This window comes from Cyprinus carpio, chromosome B7 (assembly GCF_018340385.1).
Source record: "Cyprinus carpio isolate SPL01 chromosome B7, ASM1834038v1, whole genome shotgun sequence".
Taxonomy (NCBI): domain Eukaryota; kingdom Metazoa; phylum Chordata; class Actinopteri; order Cypriniformes; family Cyprinidae; genus Cyprinus; species Cyprinus carpio.
In genome coordinates, this window is record NC_056603.1 from 6,369,020 (window position 1) to 6,386,872 (window position 17,853).

Consider the following 17,853-nt stretch of genomic DNA (forward strand, 5'->3'; position numbering starts at 1 on the left):
GGCTATTTTTTATAGTGGGAGAACTTGCATTCGGTATTTGATAAATACTTTTGCCCACTTTAAGGCATATATATATATATATATATATATATATATATATATATATATATATATATATATATATATATATATATAGCCCACCCTCTATATGTCGGTGTGCTGCCAATAGGGCTATCAGTATCAAGGTCACTTAAATTCTTTTTGCATTATGTTCTGAGACAATTGTGTGGAGAGCCATTTAGTTTTAATGTTAATAGGGATTTGCTTTTACCTGTCTGAAGTGGCGTCTTGTATCAGTCTAACAGCATCATTGGCGGTCCATCCGATCAGTCAGGAGCACTGCCCATCCTCAAGAGCTGCTCTGCTCCTATCATACCAGAGTGCAGTGAATTCCACTTTAGACAACAGCTGACTTCTGTCATATGCTTCGGATGGGGTGTTTAATCTCAGGTATTGATGAAAGTAATGGCGTGGGGCACTGGGTCCTTATATGCCTGCTGAAGATTCTCTGGGCATCAATACACTTCATTATTGGTGTGACCAGCTGAGGAAATGCTTTCTGTGATGAGCCAAAGATGCCACTCAGAGTTGAAGTCCACCTATGACTGGTGAAAATTAGGAGGGTGATCTGCTTGGTCCTAGTTGATGCACTTGCAAATCTCGGATGGCTGTACACTGGAGTACAAATTTAGTTGCTGGAGCTGAAAAAGGTGAATGTGCAAAATTGACAATGAGTCTGTGATAAAGAAACACCGTAAAAATATTGAAAACGCAACTTTAATTCTTTTTTATAATGCATGAGATTTGACAAGTAATAAAAAGCCTCTGCATTACACAGATACTGTATATGCTCCTTTGTTAACTGTGTACCACCAGATTTGCTTTGCAGTTGCTTTGAATGCCAGGAAAACGATTAATCTTCAGCAGAAGGATCAGTCTTCATGAGATGAGACAGCTCCTTGGAGGAACACCGTAGCTACTCCCTCTGGTGGATCTGTGCACAGTGTGGATCAAGCCTAGCTATGTCCTGCCATTCCATTTAAATGGCTAAATGTTTCTACTATTCCATTCATGCATATTTCCAGAAAACTGCTGAGCAATTACACTGGCTAAAAATAGTATGGTTAAAACTTCTTCTGTACATATTATATCTTAATATTTCCAGGCCATGACGAGATACAGCTGAGTCTTGTATGTACTACAGCAGGTTTTATAAGCTAATAGGTAATGTCCCGGTGATGTGTATCTCATGTAAGCTAAAAGTATGTCAAATGGGTGACACAGTTAAGTTTACAAGTACACAATTTAGAAAATGGCGGCCGACATCCGCAAATTTTTTATTTTATTTGGTAACGCTATGGCTCCGGGGCATTTGTGAGTTTATTTCAGTGTGAGTGTGGAAACACAACTAGAGTGGTAGCCAATGTTAAAAGGGTAAAAAGGTTAATGTTATCGTGGTTACAAGCTAAGACCAGTTACGGCTGCGGCCTTGTTTAAGGGGCACATGCACGTAAGATTACAATGATACAGATTTAGTGTCAAAGGAACCGGAGTGCCCCAGTTACGGAGCAGAGAGGTTTAATTATGGAAGTCCGTGTTCTTATAGTGTAAATGTAATACATTTAACTGCATGAGAATTATTTCTGATTGTCATAAGGACACTTATAAATGTACAGTTAATTCCAAAAATGCTCTTTTGAATAAGAGGACAAAGATGATAGGTGTTTTAAATGAAAAGTGCAGACATGATTGAGATAGACAACGGGATTTAAAGGGAAAGTGTCGTTGTTTTGGGTTCAGACCAACTTTAAGTTCATGTTTGTAAAATTGTGGGATACATTATGTGAAAACAGACCGTTGAAGATTTATATGACTTCATGTAATCCAAATGTGGTAGACACTGTGCTTCAATTGCAAGCAACAAAAATAACAGAAAATATTCATGAGTGCAGATACAAATTAAAATGAAGGTGAAATAATTATATCCGAGTGAATGGAGAATTAGCCAAAACGGTTGCCTGCGTCACTGATTTTCTCTGTAATAGTTCTAATTAGTTCAGAGCAATCCTATCAAGGATATCTATATATCTGCCAGCGGAGACCTGGCCGGGACCCGCTAAATAGATAATAGATATATATAGAAACCCTCTATATGTCGTAAGTGTGCTGCCAATAGGGCTAATAAAACAACTCTTAAATTCTTTGCATTATGCTCTTGGGAACAATTGTGTGGGAGAGCCAATTTAGTCTTAATGTTATTTCATTGTTGTTTTTTACTGCAATTCAATGGCGCTGCCTTGTATCAGTCTTACCAGCCTATTCACTCCATCCTTTCAGTCCTTTTACTACCTGCATCTATCAAAAAGGCTCTGCTCTTATCTGCAGGTGCAGTGAATTCACTTCTTTTTAGACAACAGCTGCTTCATCTCATCTTCAGTGAGGTGTTTAATCTCATCATGATAGAAAGGCGTGTGCGTGGAGGCACTGATTCCTATATGCCTGCTGAAGTTCCTCGCACGGGCATCAGACATCTCATTGTTGGTGCGTGGCCAATGGCTAGAATGCTGCTCTGCTCTCTGTGTCAGGCAGAGCCACACCTAGAGAAGTGAGAGTCCAAAGTGATGGGTAAAAGGTTCAAAGACAGTAGTCCTTGAGTCAGGTGCAGTACTCGCCCACTCTGGTGATTGCCTGGTAGATACAAGTGGTGCCAGGAGACTGAAAAAGGTAAGGAAATACAAAGGTAAACTGGCCAATTGTCTGATACTTTGTAAAAAATGTTAGAAAAACATTTCTTTTTACAATGCATGATTCAGTAAGTAATAAAAAGCATATGCATTGCACAGTCTAATATATGCTCACCTATTAACTGTGTACCACCAAAGATTTGCTTTGCAGGTTGCTTTAGATGCCAGAAATGGTAATCGCTGGCAGAGAGGATCCCGAATGCTGAGATGTTGAAAGATATGCTCCTTGAACACCATCCTTTACTCACCTCTGGAGGTGGATCTTGGCCTTATTTATTTGGATCAAACCTCCTTGTCCTGTCATTGCATTTCATGGCCAAATGTTTCCTCTTCCATTCTTATATTTCAAAACCTACTGTTAGAAATTTCATGGCCTGTCTTTATGGTTAAAAGCCTTCATTCCAAAACATATTATCTTGGTAGGTAAAAGACCATGACAAAGTCCTGTGAGTCTTCAACATTCATGGTGTAGCAGGCCAGATATAACATGTTCCAATTCCCAGTAAATGCACAAACTGATAAAATATTTTATTTGCGCTTTACGCTACTTAAAGGGATAGTTCACCAAAAATGAAAATTCAGTCATCATTTACTCAACCTTGTGTTGTTTCCCAAACCTGTATTTCTTTTCTTCACTTAACACAAAAAGAATGTGAAAGCGACTTTAGAAAAAAAGCATCTGTGAAATGCATACATGCAATGCTAAAAAAAAAAGAATACTAGGATTAGTATTATTATTATTTTTTTTTTTTTATGTGGGGAGATACATAAAACAAATAAAAAATACATAAAACAAACTACCTATCAAGAGTAATAATGAAGGTACTGACCAGCACAGATCGCAGGGATGGCCACAGACCTGTAGCAGCCCTGCTCACTTTGAACCACTATTTCTTTTGCCAAGGTCTCGATAACACCAGGGTCCCTCAGTCCACAAACATGCATGATGGTCTTACAGGGGAAGCCTCCTGGTGGGGTCGTGAATATCTGCCCTCTTGCTACCTGAGCTGGAGAATACATGTAAGAGATAGCGTTAGATGACATATTGCATGTACATATTTCATTAATTAAATCACTTATCTATTTTAAAGTGTAATTTGGTTTTCTGTATTTTATTTGATCTTTTTAAAATGCCTAAAGAAGGTTGCAATTTCTGAATTTCTAACTATACTTGCAAACAGGTTCAGTCAAGTGCATGTTGTTTCTTTAAATTCTCTAAAAATCACACTGTTTCTAATGAAGGCATGCGATTCTGTTTTAATTAGGGTTAGACTATTTTCAAAAGAAATGGCTTGCTGGATAAATTAAATTTAATAGACAAGTCTATCAATACTATAAAACTTTGTGTCGAAAATACTTTTGATGCTTGCATACATAGTTTTTTTTTCTGTGCATTTAAACATGCTTGACAAAAGTCTTTTTATATATGTGATCAAATCAAAAATTAATTTTATTAAAGAAGCTGTAGTTTATTTTTCTTACCGCCTGTCAGTTGAGCCTGGATTTGAGGTCCTGCTTTAGTAAGGATGTCCTTACACACTCCTGTGATGGATAGGTTAAATAAGCACTCTCGTATGGTCTAAATAGTGTATAAAGAATGTTTTAGTTATTCAGTTAAGAAAGCTGCATGAATACCAGCTGTCTGGAAGTCCTTAAAGTCAGTGGTGTTCACGATGGCATCAGTAGTCTCATTAGTGATGTCTCCAAACACTAGATGGAGTTCAGTACCATCTACTGGCATGATGATCTCATCGAGGTCAGAGGTCAGGAGTGAAACAGCCTGCGGTGACAGTTAAAGACATCATGTAAGTAGTACAGATGTAAGAAATCTTAGAAGGTTTAGCTAAATGTGGGAATTTCCAATGCACAACAACAAATCCAACAAAATTCAGACATTTCTCATTGAGTAATTTTCATTTCATCACAAAATGTCATGCATTTGATGTCATTTCTTGCGTCAATATATATATATATATATATATATATATATATATATATATATATATATATATAAACTTTAAATCTCTTTGCCTTCCCCTGTGTTGCCCACCATTTTTGCACTAGATTCCCACAGAGACTGCCCGGGAACATCTGCAAATATTTCCCAAAATAGGGTTAGGAATAAAATCACTGAAATGAACTCCATTGCATAGAGTGTGTTAAAGATACACACTGTACCTCTTCAGAATGAGCCGCACTAGCCATTATTGTGATACAAATGGTGTGCAGAAGACCACTGTGTCCAGATAAAAATTCACAGATCTCCTGAGTAAGAATATTAACAGCATCTTTGACTGGTATTGACAGCACTTTGCCGGGTCCAATTACTGGCAATGCAACCGAACCCCAAGAGTTCTGCTCACACAACTCAAAAACTCGGCCAAGTCCAGAGCAAAGCGCCTAAGACAAGATCACAACACCAAAAAGTAGATTACTAATGGCAACCCTATGGCACGCTGCAAATGAAAAAAACACTTGCAAATTAAGAAATCATCTTCATCAATTTGACAACACACGCTGCAAATGCTCACAAAACAAATAAATCAATGCGCTGCAAGAACAGAAACACACTGCAAATACAACACAAACAAAGAAATTAAATGTAAGAAAATTACAAATTTTTCTTTTATGCCAAAAATTGTAAGGTTATTAAGTAAAAATCATGTTCCATGAAGATATTTTGTACATTTCCTACCATAAATATATAAAAAATTCATCTTTGATTAGTTATACGCATAGCTAATGACTTCATTTGGCAACTTTAAAGGCGATTTTCTCAATATTTAGATATTTTTGCACCATCAGATTCCAGATATTCAAATAGTTGAATCTCGGCCAAATATTATCATATCGTCTGCTTGGTATTATAAGGTTCTATCTGACATTTTTGTCAAAATTGAGTTATTCACATATTCTTATTCTGTGTCAACGTATTTACATTATGTGATAGATTTTTGAATGTTGTGTACATTATGGGACTTTTTATTTAAAAAACAATAAGGTTCTATCTACACAGTCAAGTGGAACACAAAAACTTTGAAGCATACATCATTGGAAAGCTTTTTTTTTTTTTCAGAAAATTGACCCCGTATGACTGGTTTTGTGGTCCAGGGTCACAAATAAGTTGACGAAATACACAATCACCTTATCTGTGAAAGGTTATATAAGCTTTTACAAATGGTAATCAATACCCACAACCCCACCCGCCCTCATTTTGTTCGGGTAATTTTATTGTGGTCTGTGATACTTGCACATTTCTTTATTTGTTTGTGTTGTGAGCATTTGAAGCACATGTGCTGTCAAACTGATGATGATGTTTTCTTAATTTGCTGGTGCTTTTTCTATTTGCATGTGTTTTCTGAAGTTGCAGCGCACTGAGCTCTCTCGGCCATTTCTGTTTGTGTTTTTTTCTTAAGTTGCTGGTGCTTTTTCTATTTGTATGTGTTTTGTGTCTTACCTTTTCGCTTTTGTGCTTATTTCCTTTTGGCGCACATTCTATAAAAAGAACCTTGGAGCATCCCAGCGCTTGTGTCCCGTCCACCTCCAGCACTTCTCCAGGCTTAAGAGTGTGATTTCTCTTGGCACTGTTGAAGTTATTTTGAAGTTGCTGTCCTGCTTTATTCAACAGGGATGATCCAATCAAGGTTGAGGTCATGTTTGTTTGGATCATCGGAGCAACAAACACATCTGCCTGTTAATTTTGCAAATCTTGAAGGTTACTTAACAGTCCTGTTCAAGAGGTAAAACGCATAAATACTGGTTATTAAGGCTTAATTTGAAATATTGAAAATTCAGCCTTACCTGTTGTTGCTCAAGACTACCAATCACAACTTTAATGTTTATGTCTTTGTCAGAGTCCATAGAGTCTTGGGGAGATGCAGATGCAAATGGCTGGAGACTGATACTGCTTGTGTATTTAGGCACATTATTAATAGGCAGTATCACAACCATATAAGAATTCTTCACTAATTGGAAGGTCCTTGTACCTTCACCTTGAAAAAATTGTTGAACTCCAGGCCCTTTCACCTCACAACGTTTAGTGGCAAGACTCTGAAGAAATGATATAAGGCTGTCCTTCAAACTATCAACTTCACAGCGAGGTCCTGTGAGGTGGACACATGGGAAAGGCGAACATGTTGGCTTTATTTCCACACTGCTTTTCTTCACACCGGCCATCGCCAAGATCTCAGTGAAGTGCTCTGCCATTTCTGGCCTGGGAAGAGGCAGGGAGGCGTGATGGTTCTGATGGTTTCTTTTGTATTCCAGCACAATGTTCTTCAGCTTATTAACTTCAGTAGTGTAGCCCACAAGTTGCACTTTGAGGACAGTAGTTGATTCATCCTGGTATTTAAGCTCCACTTTAACACTTCCACGATTGGCTTGATTGATGGTTTCATTCAAATCCTCCTTCAGTTTAGTAAACGCAGATGATTTCTGAATATTTTCCAGATGCACAGTCTCCAAACACACATCTCTCTGCATAGCAGCGGCCGTCTCCTCTAGCGGTCCGTCAGACAGACTCAACAGAAGAAGATCTGAACCTGAAGTCTCCAGCATAACCGGGCTGTGGAGGCTCTGCTGGAATCGGTTTTGGAAGTGCTGTATACTGCCACTTGATTCCAAGAAGGTCATAATAGCACGATGTGATGGGATCCTCTTCTTTTTGATTCCTAGCGCTAATTTTAAAAGCTCTTCTTCACCTGCATGGACCTCTTTCTCAGGACCCTTCAGAAGGAGAACACCTGCTCGTTCCTGTGCGATCTTAAGGGCAGGTAATTTAGTTTTTTTGTATGGCTCAAATCGCTCTTTGATGAGGTCATATTGTTTCTCAGACACGCAACACTCTTGTTGAACCTGCTGTTTGTCCTGCAAGCCGCTTAGAAATTTTAAAATCTTCTCCACTTCTGTTCGTTCTCCGACCACCACAGCTAAACATGTAAGTTCTTCAAAATAGATTTTTAAGTTATCACTTTGGAGGAAAGAATTTTCTTCCAGAATTGCAGATTTGTCGCTTTCAACCTCAAAGTGGATGATATAGCGTGACTTTAGAGTCTCAAACACTTCATCCACTGCAAATTCCCATTTCTTCAGGGAAAAAACATCTGCGGCAGCCGGGTCCCTCGTCACCACCAACTCTTCACAGTCAGTGTTGATTTTGAAGGTGCTGGAGACCTTAGAGAGGCGTTTTTCCATATCTGAATATGGGCTTTTAGATTCACTGAAGAAGCGTAGTAGATAATGGTCCACTTTTAAAACCTTCTCCACACTTTTAGCACTTGCACATTTCTAACAAATAAAAAAAAAAGTAAAGACAAGTATTAATTGGTCATACATAATGCTTCATAATATGCAAGACAAGTGAAATTAATTTATCAGAGCTTAGCAATAAGGATGGCCCGGTCTAGTTCAGTTTTTACCTTCTTTATCAGCATTTAGCAGACCAGCAACAAGTAAGATAACATAACCAGCAGGAAACGTTTCTAAGATATAAAAAGACATGTACACATGTACTGAGACTGCCCTGCTCTCGGTTACTGAAGCCCTGTGACTGGCAAGAGCAGCTTCAAAATCCTCAGTACTCATTTTGCTGGACCTGTCTGCTGCTTTTGACACCGTTAATCACCAGATTCTCCTGTCCACCCTCAGAAAGATGGGCATCTCTGGAACCGCACTCCAGTGGTTTAAGTCCTACCTTTCTGATAGGTCCTTCAGGGTGTCTTGGAGGGGTGAAGTTTCTAAGTCACAAAAACTTGCTACTGGGGTTCCTCAAGGCTCAGTACTTTGACCACTTCTCTTCTCCATCTACATGACGTCATTAGGGTCTGTCATTCAGAAGCATGGCTTTTCCTATCACTGCTACGCTGATGACACTCAACTCTACTTCTCATTCCAACCAGATGACCCGACGGTAGTTGCTCACATTTCAGCCTGTCTGAGTGACATTTCTACCTGGATGAATGACCATTCTCTCAGCTCAACCTTACCAAAACAGAACTGCTGGTGGTTCCAGCTAACCCATCGTTTCATCACAACTTCTCTGTACAGCTGTGTTCGTCAACCATAACTCATTCAAGGACAGCCAGAAACTTAGGAGTTGTGATGGATCATCAGTTAAGCTTCACAGACCATATTGCTACAATGACCCGGTCCTGCAGATTTGCCTTATACATCATTAGGAAGATTAGACCCTTCCTGTCAGAGCAAGCCACACAACTTCTTGTCCAAGCTCTTGTTCTCTCCAGATTGGACTGTTGTAATGCTCTCCTGGAGGGCCTTCCTGCATGTACTATCAAGCCTCTGCAACTGATCCAGAATGCAGCAGCGAGGGTTGTCTTCAATGAGCCAAAAAAGCTCACATTACTCCTCTCCTCATCAGGTTACACTGGCTACCATTAGCCGCTCGCATTAAATTTAAGGTACTGATGCTTGCCTACAAAATGACCACTGGCACGGCACCAACATACCTAAGCTCATTAGTTCAATCTTATGTGCCCTCCAGAAGTTTGCGCTCTGCAAGTGAACGACGCCTTGTGGTGCCATCCCAAAGAGATTTAAAAAAAAAAAAAAAAAACCTGGCTACGTGTTCTGTACTAGACTAACTGAGACTTGTCATGGCACTTGTATACTGTTGTTGTTCTCTTGTTGATGTGATTGCTTCTATTGTTCTCATTTGCAAGTCGCTTTGGATAAAAGCGTCTGCTAAATGATTAAATGTAAATGTAAATGTAATGTAAACTGTAGTGATAATGCTGATAGGCAACTGCTTTATCAACTCCATTATCTGAAACTTTCCGGCCTGGGATGTGCAATATGTGCAATATTGTAATTGTTGTCTTAATGATATAACCCTATCGGGTATGTCACTCACTTCCCAAAAAACGAATAAAAATACGCCTTGAGGGCATGTTGAATGAATTGCATAAGTCAATGATTCATTGACCCATTCATGCACTGTATCTTAAATCCAATACTTCCTTATTATATAGTAGATGAAAAACAGTATGCCAAAAGAGTAGTATGTTCCAATTTGAAAAACTATAGGCGAAAATGACCCAAATGACCTACTACCTCCACCAGGCTTCTGAAGTGTGCAATCGATGGACACTCTACTATACAATTACACCACGGGAGAGGATTTAAGAATGGCTGTGAAGTGATGCAAATGATGCTGGTAGATCATGTGATAGTAACATGGTGGTTGTAGTATGTCTGAATTTCGTTCATACTACCATATTCACATACTTTATATAACATATAACATACTTTTTTTTTGCAATGTAAGTTGAAGTTCAAATGTATTACAGTACGTACTCAGACTGTAAGCTATTTCGGACATGCCTATTAACGACAAATGCTTGCTTTATTTCCTGAATGAATCAGCCGTTTGAACGTTTGTTTTTTTGTTGAAACAATGACTCATTCATTAGGACTTTTATTTGGAGCTGTTTCTGTTTTAAAGTATTGTTTCATTTGTTAAATCATTTCATATTTTATATTCAACATTTCTGAAAAAACTAAAATCCCGCACAATATCAAACTTTGCAAAAAGTATCATAAAAGTTTTATTAAGTGAAGTGAAGTGTGGCCAGGTATGGCTTCCCATACTCGGATTACAAGTCCACCCCTCTATATTAGGCCACGACTGTCACCAATAATGTTTAACAAGGTTTAAACAATAAACTCATTATTTATGAAACTTGCAATTTCAGTGTAAATGCATTAATACACTTTTGTAAATACACTTAAATGCCACAAGTTGCAGCTTTTGTCACTTCCGCAGTTCAAAAATGTTTTTTTGTTGATACTGATATCATTTGATTGGTAACAGCCCTATAATGTCTTATTATTTCAATTAAATTTGATTAAATGTAAGAATCTGACATAAAAGATAATAATACATCTAAGTTTAGAAAAAAATAAATGCCTTTAGAAAGGTAAAAATTAGGGCTGTCAATCGATAATTTTTTTTTAAAATCGTGATTAATCGCATGATTGTCATGAGTTAACTTGTGATTAATAGCAACTTAATCGCACATTTTTATCTGTTCTAAATGTACCTTAAACTAATACTTTTCAAGTTTTTAAAACCCTAATCAACATGGGGATAGATAAATATGGATGCTTTATGCAAATGTATGTTTATTACATTTACATTACATTTAATCATTTAGCAGATGCTTTTATCCAAAGCGACTTACAAATGAGAACAATGGAAGCAATCAGACCAACGAGAGAACAACAACAGTATACAAGTGGCATGTCAGTTAGTCTAGCACAGAACATGTAGCTGAGTTTTTTTCTTCAAGAATAGAAAAAAAAAGAAAAAAAAAGAAAAGAAAATGTAAGTGCTAATATTCGTTGGTCAAGTGCTGGCGAAAAAGATGTGTCTTTAGATGTTTTCTGAAAATGAGTAAAGACTCCGCTGTTTCACCAGCTGGGCACAGTCCAGGAAAAGGTCCGTGAGAGTGATTTTGAACCTCTTTGGGGTGGCACCACAAGGCGCCATTCACTTGCAGAACGCAAGCTTCTGGAGGGTGCATTAGTTTGAACTAGTGAGTTTAGGTATATTGGTGATCAATATACCTAGTGGCCAGTGGTCGTCATGTAGGCAAGCATCAGTACCTTGAATTTGATGCGAGCGGCTACTGGTAGCCAGTGTAACCTGATGAGGAGAGGAGTAACATGAGCTGTTTTTGGCTCATTGAAGACAACCCTCGCTGGTGCATTCTGGATCAGTTGCAGAGGCTTGATAGTACATGCAGGAAGGCCCGCCAGGAGAGCATTACAATAATCCAGTCTGGAGAGAACAAGAGCTTGGACAAGAAGTTGGTTGGCTTGCTCTGACAGGAAGGGTCTACTCTTCAAAGTGTTGTATAAGGCAAATCTGCAGGATGTTGTAGCAATATGGTCTGTGAAGCTTAACTGATGACTGATCAAAACTCCTAGGTTTCTGGCTGTCCTTGAAGGAGTTATGGTTGATGAACCCAGCTGTATAGATTAGTTGTGATGAAACGATGGGTTAGCTGGAACCACCAGCAGTTCTGTCTTGGTAAGGTTGAGCTGAAGGTGATGATCATTCATCCAGCTAGAAATGTCACTCAGACAGGCTGCAATGTGAGCAGTTATCGTCGGATCATCTGATTGGAATGAGAAGTAGAGTTGAGTGTCATCAGCATAGCAGTGATAGGAAAAGCCATGCTTCTAAATGACAGATCCTAATGACGTCATGTAGATGGAGAAGAAAAGTGGTCCAAACACTGGGCCTTATGGGAATCCCAGTAGCAAGAAGTTGTGACTTAGAAACTTCACCCCTCCAAGACACCCTGAAGGATCTATCTGAGTGGTAGGACTTAAACCACTGGAGTGCGGTTCCAGAGATGCCCATCTTTCTGAGGGTGGACAGGAGAATCTGGTGATTAACTGTGTCAAAAGCAGCAGACAGGTCCAGCAAAATGAGTACTGAGGATTTGGTAGCTGCTCTTGCCAGTCACAGGGCTTCAGTAACCGAGAGCAGGGCAGTCTCAGTTGAGTGGCCACTTTTGAAGCCAGATTGGTTGCTGTCCAAGAGGTTGCTCTGTACAAGAAACATAGAGAGTTGGTTGAACACAACTCGCTCAAGTGTCTTTGAAATGAATGGAAGAAGGGATACCGGTCTGTAGTTTTCTAAAAGTGCTGGATTTAAAGATGGTTTCTTAAGCAGTGGGCTTACCTGAGCCTGCTTAAATGCTGTGGGAACTGTACCAGAGTGAAGAGAGGAGTTGGTGATGTGAGTAAGTGAAGGTATGACTGAAGAAGAAATGGCCTGAAGGAGGTGAGTGGGGATAGGATCAAGTGGACAAGTAGTAGGATGATTGGAAAGGATACGTTTGGAAACGTCCGTCTCTGAGAGTGGAGAGAAGGAGGAGAGAGTGTGTGGAGAATTGGTCACTGATGGTTCTTGTCTTATTTGTGAAGAAAACTGCAAAGTCATCAGCTGTAAGAGTAGATGAAGAGGGGGGTGGGCAAAGAAGAGAAGAGAAAGTTTTGAAAAGTGTGCAAGAGTCATAACAGATGCTAATTTTGTTGTGGTATTATGTTGTTTTAGCAGTGAAGACATTTGCAGAGAAGTTAGGAGTGACTGATACACACTGAGGTCGGTAGAGTTTCTTGATTTATGCTATTTCCTCTCTGCAGCCCTGAGTTTAGAGCGTTGTTCACGGAGAACATCGGACAGCCAGGGGGCAGATGGGGTGGTGCGTGCTGGTCTGGATGACAGTGTGCAAAAGTTGTCCAATCAAGAGGTTAGAGTGGAGCAAAGAGTGTCAGTAGCACTGTTCATGTCCAGTGCTGAAAACTAAGAGAGTGAAGGAAGTGAGTAAGAAACCATAGAGGATAGGCGACAGGGAGAGAGTGAGTGTAGTTTGGTGACCTGCGGAGGAGTGTGTGCTGTGTCAGGAGTAAGTGTGAGGTTAGAAGTGATGAGTAAGTGGTCTGAGGTGTGCAGTGGAGTAACTAAAGTGTTGTCCGTGGAGCAACAGCGTGTGTAGAGGAGGACCAGTTGGTTGCCTGTTTTTATTAGTGAAACCATACTCAACATAGAGCATGAAGACTAGACATGTTCCAAAGGTCATGTTCAGCTTTCAACATAGAAATACCAGTTTCCCATTACTTCTCTTTCTTTGCACTGAACAATTGACTTGCATGTAAAATTAGAGAAGCAACATAATATCTGGTTTAACTAAAAGCGCTGCTCCTCTCAGCCGCTCGCTAAACAAAGCAGAAACTATATAAGCTTTGTCCAATTATGTGTTATGTATTTTTGCTAACTTACTAGGTGCTTTTTTGAAAAAAAAAAAGTCTCTCAATCTAGCAACAAAGTAGCTAAGTTGGCAAAACTGTGACAGCATCTCCATTTCTCCAACTACGGGAAGTGATTAAAAACAAGAGCATTTACATCGACTGTTTTAAGGTGTTAGTGATATCTTCTTGCATTTAATTTTTTTGGGCTCTACAACCACCTGAAGCAGCTTGATTTTGTTACTCAGTGTTGGAGCACAACATTCTCATTACAACGTACTCATTTCTGTAGACCAATGACGGCCACAGGAATATAAAGATATATGACAGTATTTGAGTGTCCAGCTGTCCATGACAGGTGCCTAAACCAGTCAAGGTACCAGCACAAAAACATATTCAGCAGCAAAATTACGCATATTATCAAAAATATAATGTTATTTCCTGTCAATATTATATACTGTAGTTCTGAGACCTTCCCTTATTGTCAAGTTATGCATAGCAGGTGGATGTTCCGAGAACTGTTTCAAGGTATTTACTTATATGCAGAGAGTCGTCTCCCTACGGTTTTCTGAAGAAAAAAAACAGGTCCTGACCACCTTGCATCAGCAGGAAACAAGGTACTAGTCACATATATAAATTAAAGCTGAATCTCTGTTTTTTTGGTGACTGTGCCATTTACCTGAATTTACCAGATGCTGTACGGTTGTTCACTGCTTTCAGCGAAATTTTCATGTCTTATTAATACATGGATGTCCTCTTGTCCTTCTACACTTAATGACATGATGATTCGTTCTAGTACTCTTTCTAGTACTCTTTCCTGGGCTTTGAATACAAACGCATTTTGATGAGAATAATGAACTGTCATAATTATAAATGGAATATTTTTACAATTGTTACAGTTATTGCAGTTGTTTTGACAAGCCATGAAGTAAGATAAAACCATCGACATGGGTTTTAACCCCACCACACTGCAATAACAAAAACACATGCTTACCATTGTTTGTTCTAAAACTTATCTTGTAGGTGCTGTTACCTACACTTATTGGTAGATCTCGCACAGTCCCCTCCCCCTCAGACTCTTTGCTCTACCTCTTGATTTTAAAGTATATTTGTATTTGTCGAAGTTTCCTACAAATCTGAAAAAGACTCCCTTTGCCTTTAAAAAACCACAGCATGCTGGTAGTTTTCTCCATCCTTTTAATCTGTTGTTATAGGCTGAGCTTTGGAGATAAATATGGTTTGTGCTCTAAAATGCGTTTTTTCCATTTTGCTTGACTCGAATCAAAGGCTGTGGTTTCCATGGCCACGCTCCTCCCACTTTCCCTTCCTCTTTGATGCTGGGAGATTTAGTGTAAGTGGTACAGGAAACCATAGATTTGTGCTATAACAATATTTTTAAACATTATAAAAAACTTTTTGAATGACAGGACAAAAGACTGAGCTTGCAAACCAACTTTGTGGATTTTTTCTTGCCCAAGACAGAACCTGATTTTATCAAGTTAAACAACAATGTTTCTGGATCAACATCTTATCAACACAATATTGGTTGTTTGAACCTAGAACACATCCTAAACTCAGCAAAATCAGGAATGTGCTTTGCCCAAGACATTGAGTGAGATCTTGCTTGGTAACATTAAAACGATTAAAGAATGCAGTTAAGGGAGACGGTCACTTGGGTGATGCCCTTGAGGTCTGCTTGGTAAGGGTGTTTGTAAGACACAGCAATCGAAAAACAGAGAAATACAAGGAACAGAAAGTGTCAGAGAACATGGATGGTGGGTTTTTTTGGGGCTGCAAGCTTGACCCAAGCTTAAAAAGGACATGTTATTAGTGCCATGTATATACCTTTCGCCTCAAGGTGGTTGTTGGAGAAGGCAGAAATACTGATGAAACAACAACTGTCAAAAAGTTTTTTAAGCAAAAGCCTTCTTTAATCTAATACAACACATCTGATGTCATGAAAGGGAAACATGTGAACCTAGAAGAAATGTCATTAATTTCTAAGACATTTTGTAAAAATTCCAGAGGATGAATCAGTTTGTTTTTTGACAAAATACACTCCTTAATAAGTATAAGTGTTCTTTATCAGCATCTGTTGGTTCCTTTAGGAGAACAATTTAACGATGTATATGGACAAAACCTTTTGTTGCTTTTGCACAAAAGATTCTTTATAAAGGAAGACGTTTTTATTTAAAATTGAATTATTAAAAAATTTTCTTTACACTAAAAAAAATGGTTTATTTTAAGAAATCTTTTTTTTTGACTGAAAGGGTTCTTGGGGGAACCAGAAAAATGGTTTCTTATTTGGCATTCCCTGTTGAAACCACTCTTTTGGAAGCTATATTTTTGAGAGTATAAAATTTTAATTTTGCCCCCTACTTCCGTGGTTTTTGTGCAAGCAAACAGACAGATTAATTGCCCAATAAACCATGCACTTTTGTTGACACTGTATAAAATAATTTTTTATTTTACGTTGTGTATCAGGGGGTTTCCTTAATTTTTACTGAAAGCTTCAACTGTTTTTTTTAACAATTACCTTCGTGTTTGAATGTAAAGTTTATTATGAAAGTGATTTTTCATTTCAAATTAAAACAAAGTGCCACATTTTAAGTTAGTATCACTTACATTATGTAAAATCTGAATATATTAGCCATTGGAATACGTCCAATGTTTCCACTGGCTTTTTCCCCTAGTTAGTAACCTTTTTTTTCATAAAATTTGCCTAAAAATAAATTTTTTTTTTTCCCAAATCAGTGTCAATTTACAGTAATGGGTAAATGAAATATACTGATTCACAAAAGGCTACAAGGCATTATTTATTAACCATTCTTTATCGTTTTGTGGTTTTTTGACAGCTTTGCCAGAAAGAAGTCCACACCACATTGTGCTGATGCATTGATTTTTCCATACACATTGTTTTCATTCAATTAAACATTGAGTTTTTTTACACTCGTGTTACCACTCTTTCCTGTATGGTAATTAAGTTCACTGTTTTAACCTGAAATGAATTAATTATTGCATAAAAATGTAAATGCAAACTACATAACTAATAAACTGTTTTTATAAATCATCCAGAACTCATCCAGATCACTTTATAGGGAACAGACCAGGTTTGGTGCCAGGCTAAAAGGGGACGTCTACATGTCTGTGTGACCGTGTGCATAATAACCCGTAAGCACATGGGCCACAAACATGGACTGCTGCAGGAGGAACCGCATATACTCTTAAAAATAAAGGTGCTTATAATGTTCTTTCACAGCAATGCCCATAGAAGAAACCATTTTTGTTTTGGTTTCCACAAAGAACCATTCGGTCAAAGGTTCTTTAAAGAAACCATCTCTTTCTTACCTTGTTTATAATCTGAAAAATCTTCTTTCACCTCAAAAACCTTTTGTAAAACAGAAAGGTTTTCTTAAGATGTTAAAGGTTCTTTATGTAACCATTTAGACAGTCACACACAATCGGTTTTTTTTTATTTTGAAGTCTTCAAAATAGAACAACATGACTGATCTGTTGGCTATATACCTGATTATTAAAAATACAATTAGAAGTTTTCATCCATTGAAATAAAAGGTAATATTCACCCAGCCAATTACAAATCTGTTATCACTTTTTGCTGTTCAAAACCTGACCCCAGTTTCTCCAACCAGTTTTATATTGCATGCTTTATTGGACAGTAGCCTACTTTTGCCTGTTAAGACATACCTTGACTTACAGACCTGTAAAGAGCTGTGTTTCTGACGATCAAGTGTGGGAGAGGTGTGACCCGCGAGAGGTGCATTTTACAAAGACTGATTGAAAGCATGCTTCATTTTATTTCAACTACGTGACACTAGTAGGTTCAAGAACTGCCCTACTATAGCTTTATATTAATTTCAACATTTACTTACTGTGCATCCCACAGAATGTTTCCTCCTGGTGGAATGATCTGCCCTAGCCATCTTCCTTAGCCATCCTTCAAGAAAACAGCTAAAAAACACATCTCTTCCATCTATACTTGACACTTTAACACTAGCACTTTATATTCGAATCTATTTTATCTATTTTTTTTTATTATTATTATAATAAAAAAAACTTGACCCACTAACACTAACATTCAGTTTTTTTATTCTATCTACTTTTTCTTTTTTTTATTTATTAAAAAAACCTTGACCCCTTTTAAACACAACACTCTCTATTTCTATTTAATCTCTATTTTTTTTGTTTATATATATATATACGTGTGGTGTGTGTGTGTGTGTGTAAACTTGAACCTCAAAACATTTAAAGAGATGTTTACAGTGTTCTTCCATATGATGAAACAACTTTATAAAGCTCCAGAAATAAAGAAGCA

General features: G+C 38.1%; 3 protein-coding genes across 3 annotated transcripts in view; all 3 read right to left on the reverse strand.

Moving 5' to 3' along the window:
• LOC109093089 (protein mono-ADP-ribosyltransferase PARP15) overlaps nucleotides 1–17,853 on the reverse strand; it is a 619,635-nt gene that overhangs the window by 3,907 nt on the left and 597,875 nt on the right. The window lies entirely within an intron of this gene.
• LOC122134497 (protein mono-ADP-ribosyltransferase PARP14) lies at nucleotides 3,508–4,505 on the reverse strand. The gene is made up of 3 exons (XM_042726809.1): nucleotides 4,380–4,505; nucleotides 4,227–4,286; nucleotides 3,508–3,751 (listed from the first exon to the last, which is right to left on the reverse strand). The coding sequence occupies exons 1-3, from the start codon at nucleotides 4,483–4,485 to the stop codon at nucleotides 3,549–3,551; spliced, it is 369 nt and encodes a 122-aa protein (XP_042582743.1). The 5' UTR covers nucleotides 4,486–4,505; the 3' UTR covers nucleotides 3,508–3,548.
• Nucleotides 4,762–8,300, reverse strand: LOC122137785. The gene is made up of 4 exons (XM_042726723.1): nucleotides 6,546–8,300; nucleotides 6,202–6,435; nucleotides 4,923–5,144; nucleotides 4,762–4,821 (listed from the first exon to the last, which is right to left on the reverse strand). Exons 1-4 carry the CDS (start codon nucleotides 7,935–7,937, stop codon nucleotides 4,762–4,764), a joined length of 1,908 nt encoding a protein of 635 aa, XP_042582657.1. The 5' UTR covers nucleotides 7,938–8,300.

What these genes read in the sequence shown, in the direction of transcription:
- LOC122134497 (XM_042726809.1), bottom strand. Translation starts at nt 4,485, where the DNA reads ATGCCAGTAGATGGTACTGAACTCCATCTAGTGTTTGGAGACATCACT. An exon ending in TAAGGACTTCCAGACAGCTG is followed by an intron (nt 4,287 to 4,379) that starts GTATTCATGCAG and finishes TATCCATCACAG; the next exon opens with GAGTGTGTAAGGACATCCTT. An exon ending in CCAGGCTCAACTGACAGGCG is followed by an intron (nt 3,752 to 4,226) that starts GTAAGAAAAATA and finishes TGTATTCTCCAG; the next exon opens with CTCAGGTAGCAAGAGGGCAG.
- LOC122137785 (XM_042726723.1), bottom strand. Translation starts at nt 7,937, where the DNA reads ATGGAAAAACGCCTCTCTAAGGTCTCCAGCACCTTCAAAATCAACACT. An exon ending in ATAAGCACAAAAGCGAAAAG is followed by an intron (nt 5,145 to 6,201) that starts GTAAGACACAAA and finishes ATCTTGTCTTAG; the next exon opens with GCGCTTTGCTCTGGACTTGG. An exon ending in GTGCGGCTCATTCTGAAGAG is followed by an intron (nt 4,822 to 4,922) that starts GTACAGTGTGTA and finishes GTTCCCGGGCAG; the next exon opens with TCTCTGTGGGAATCTAGTGC.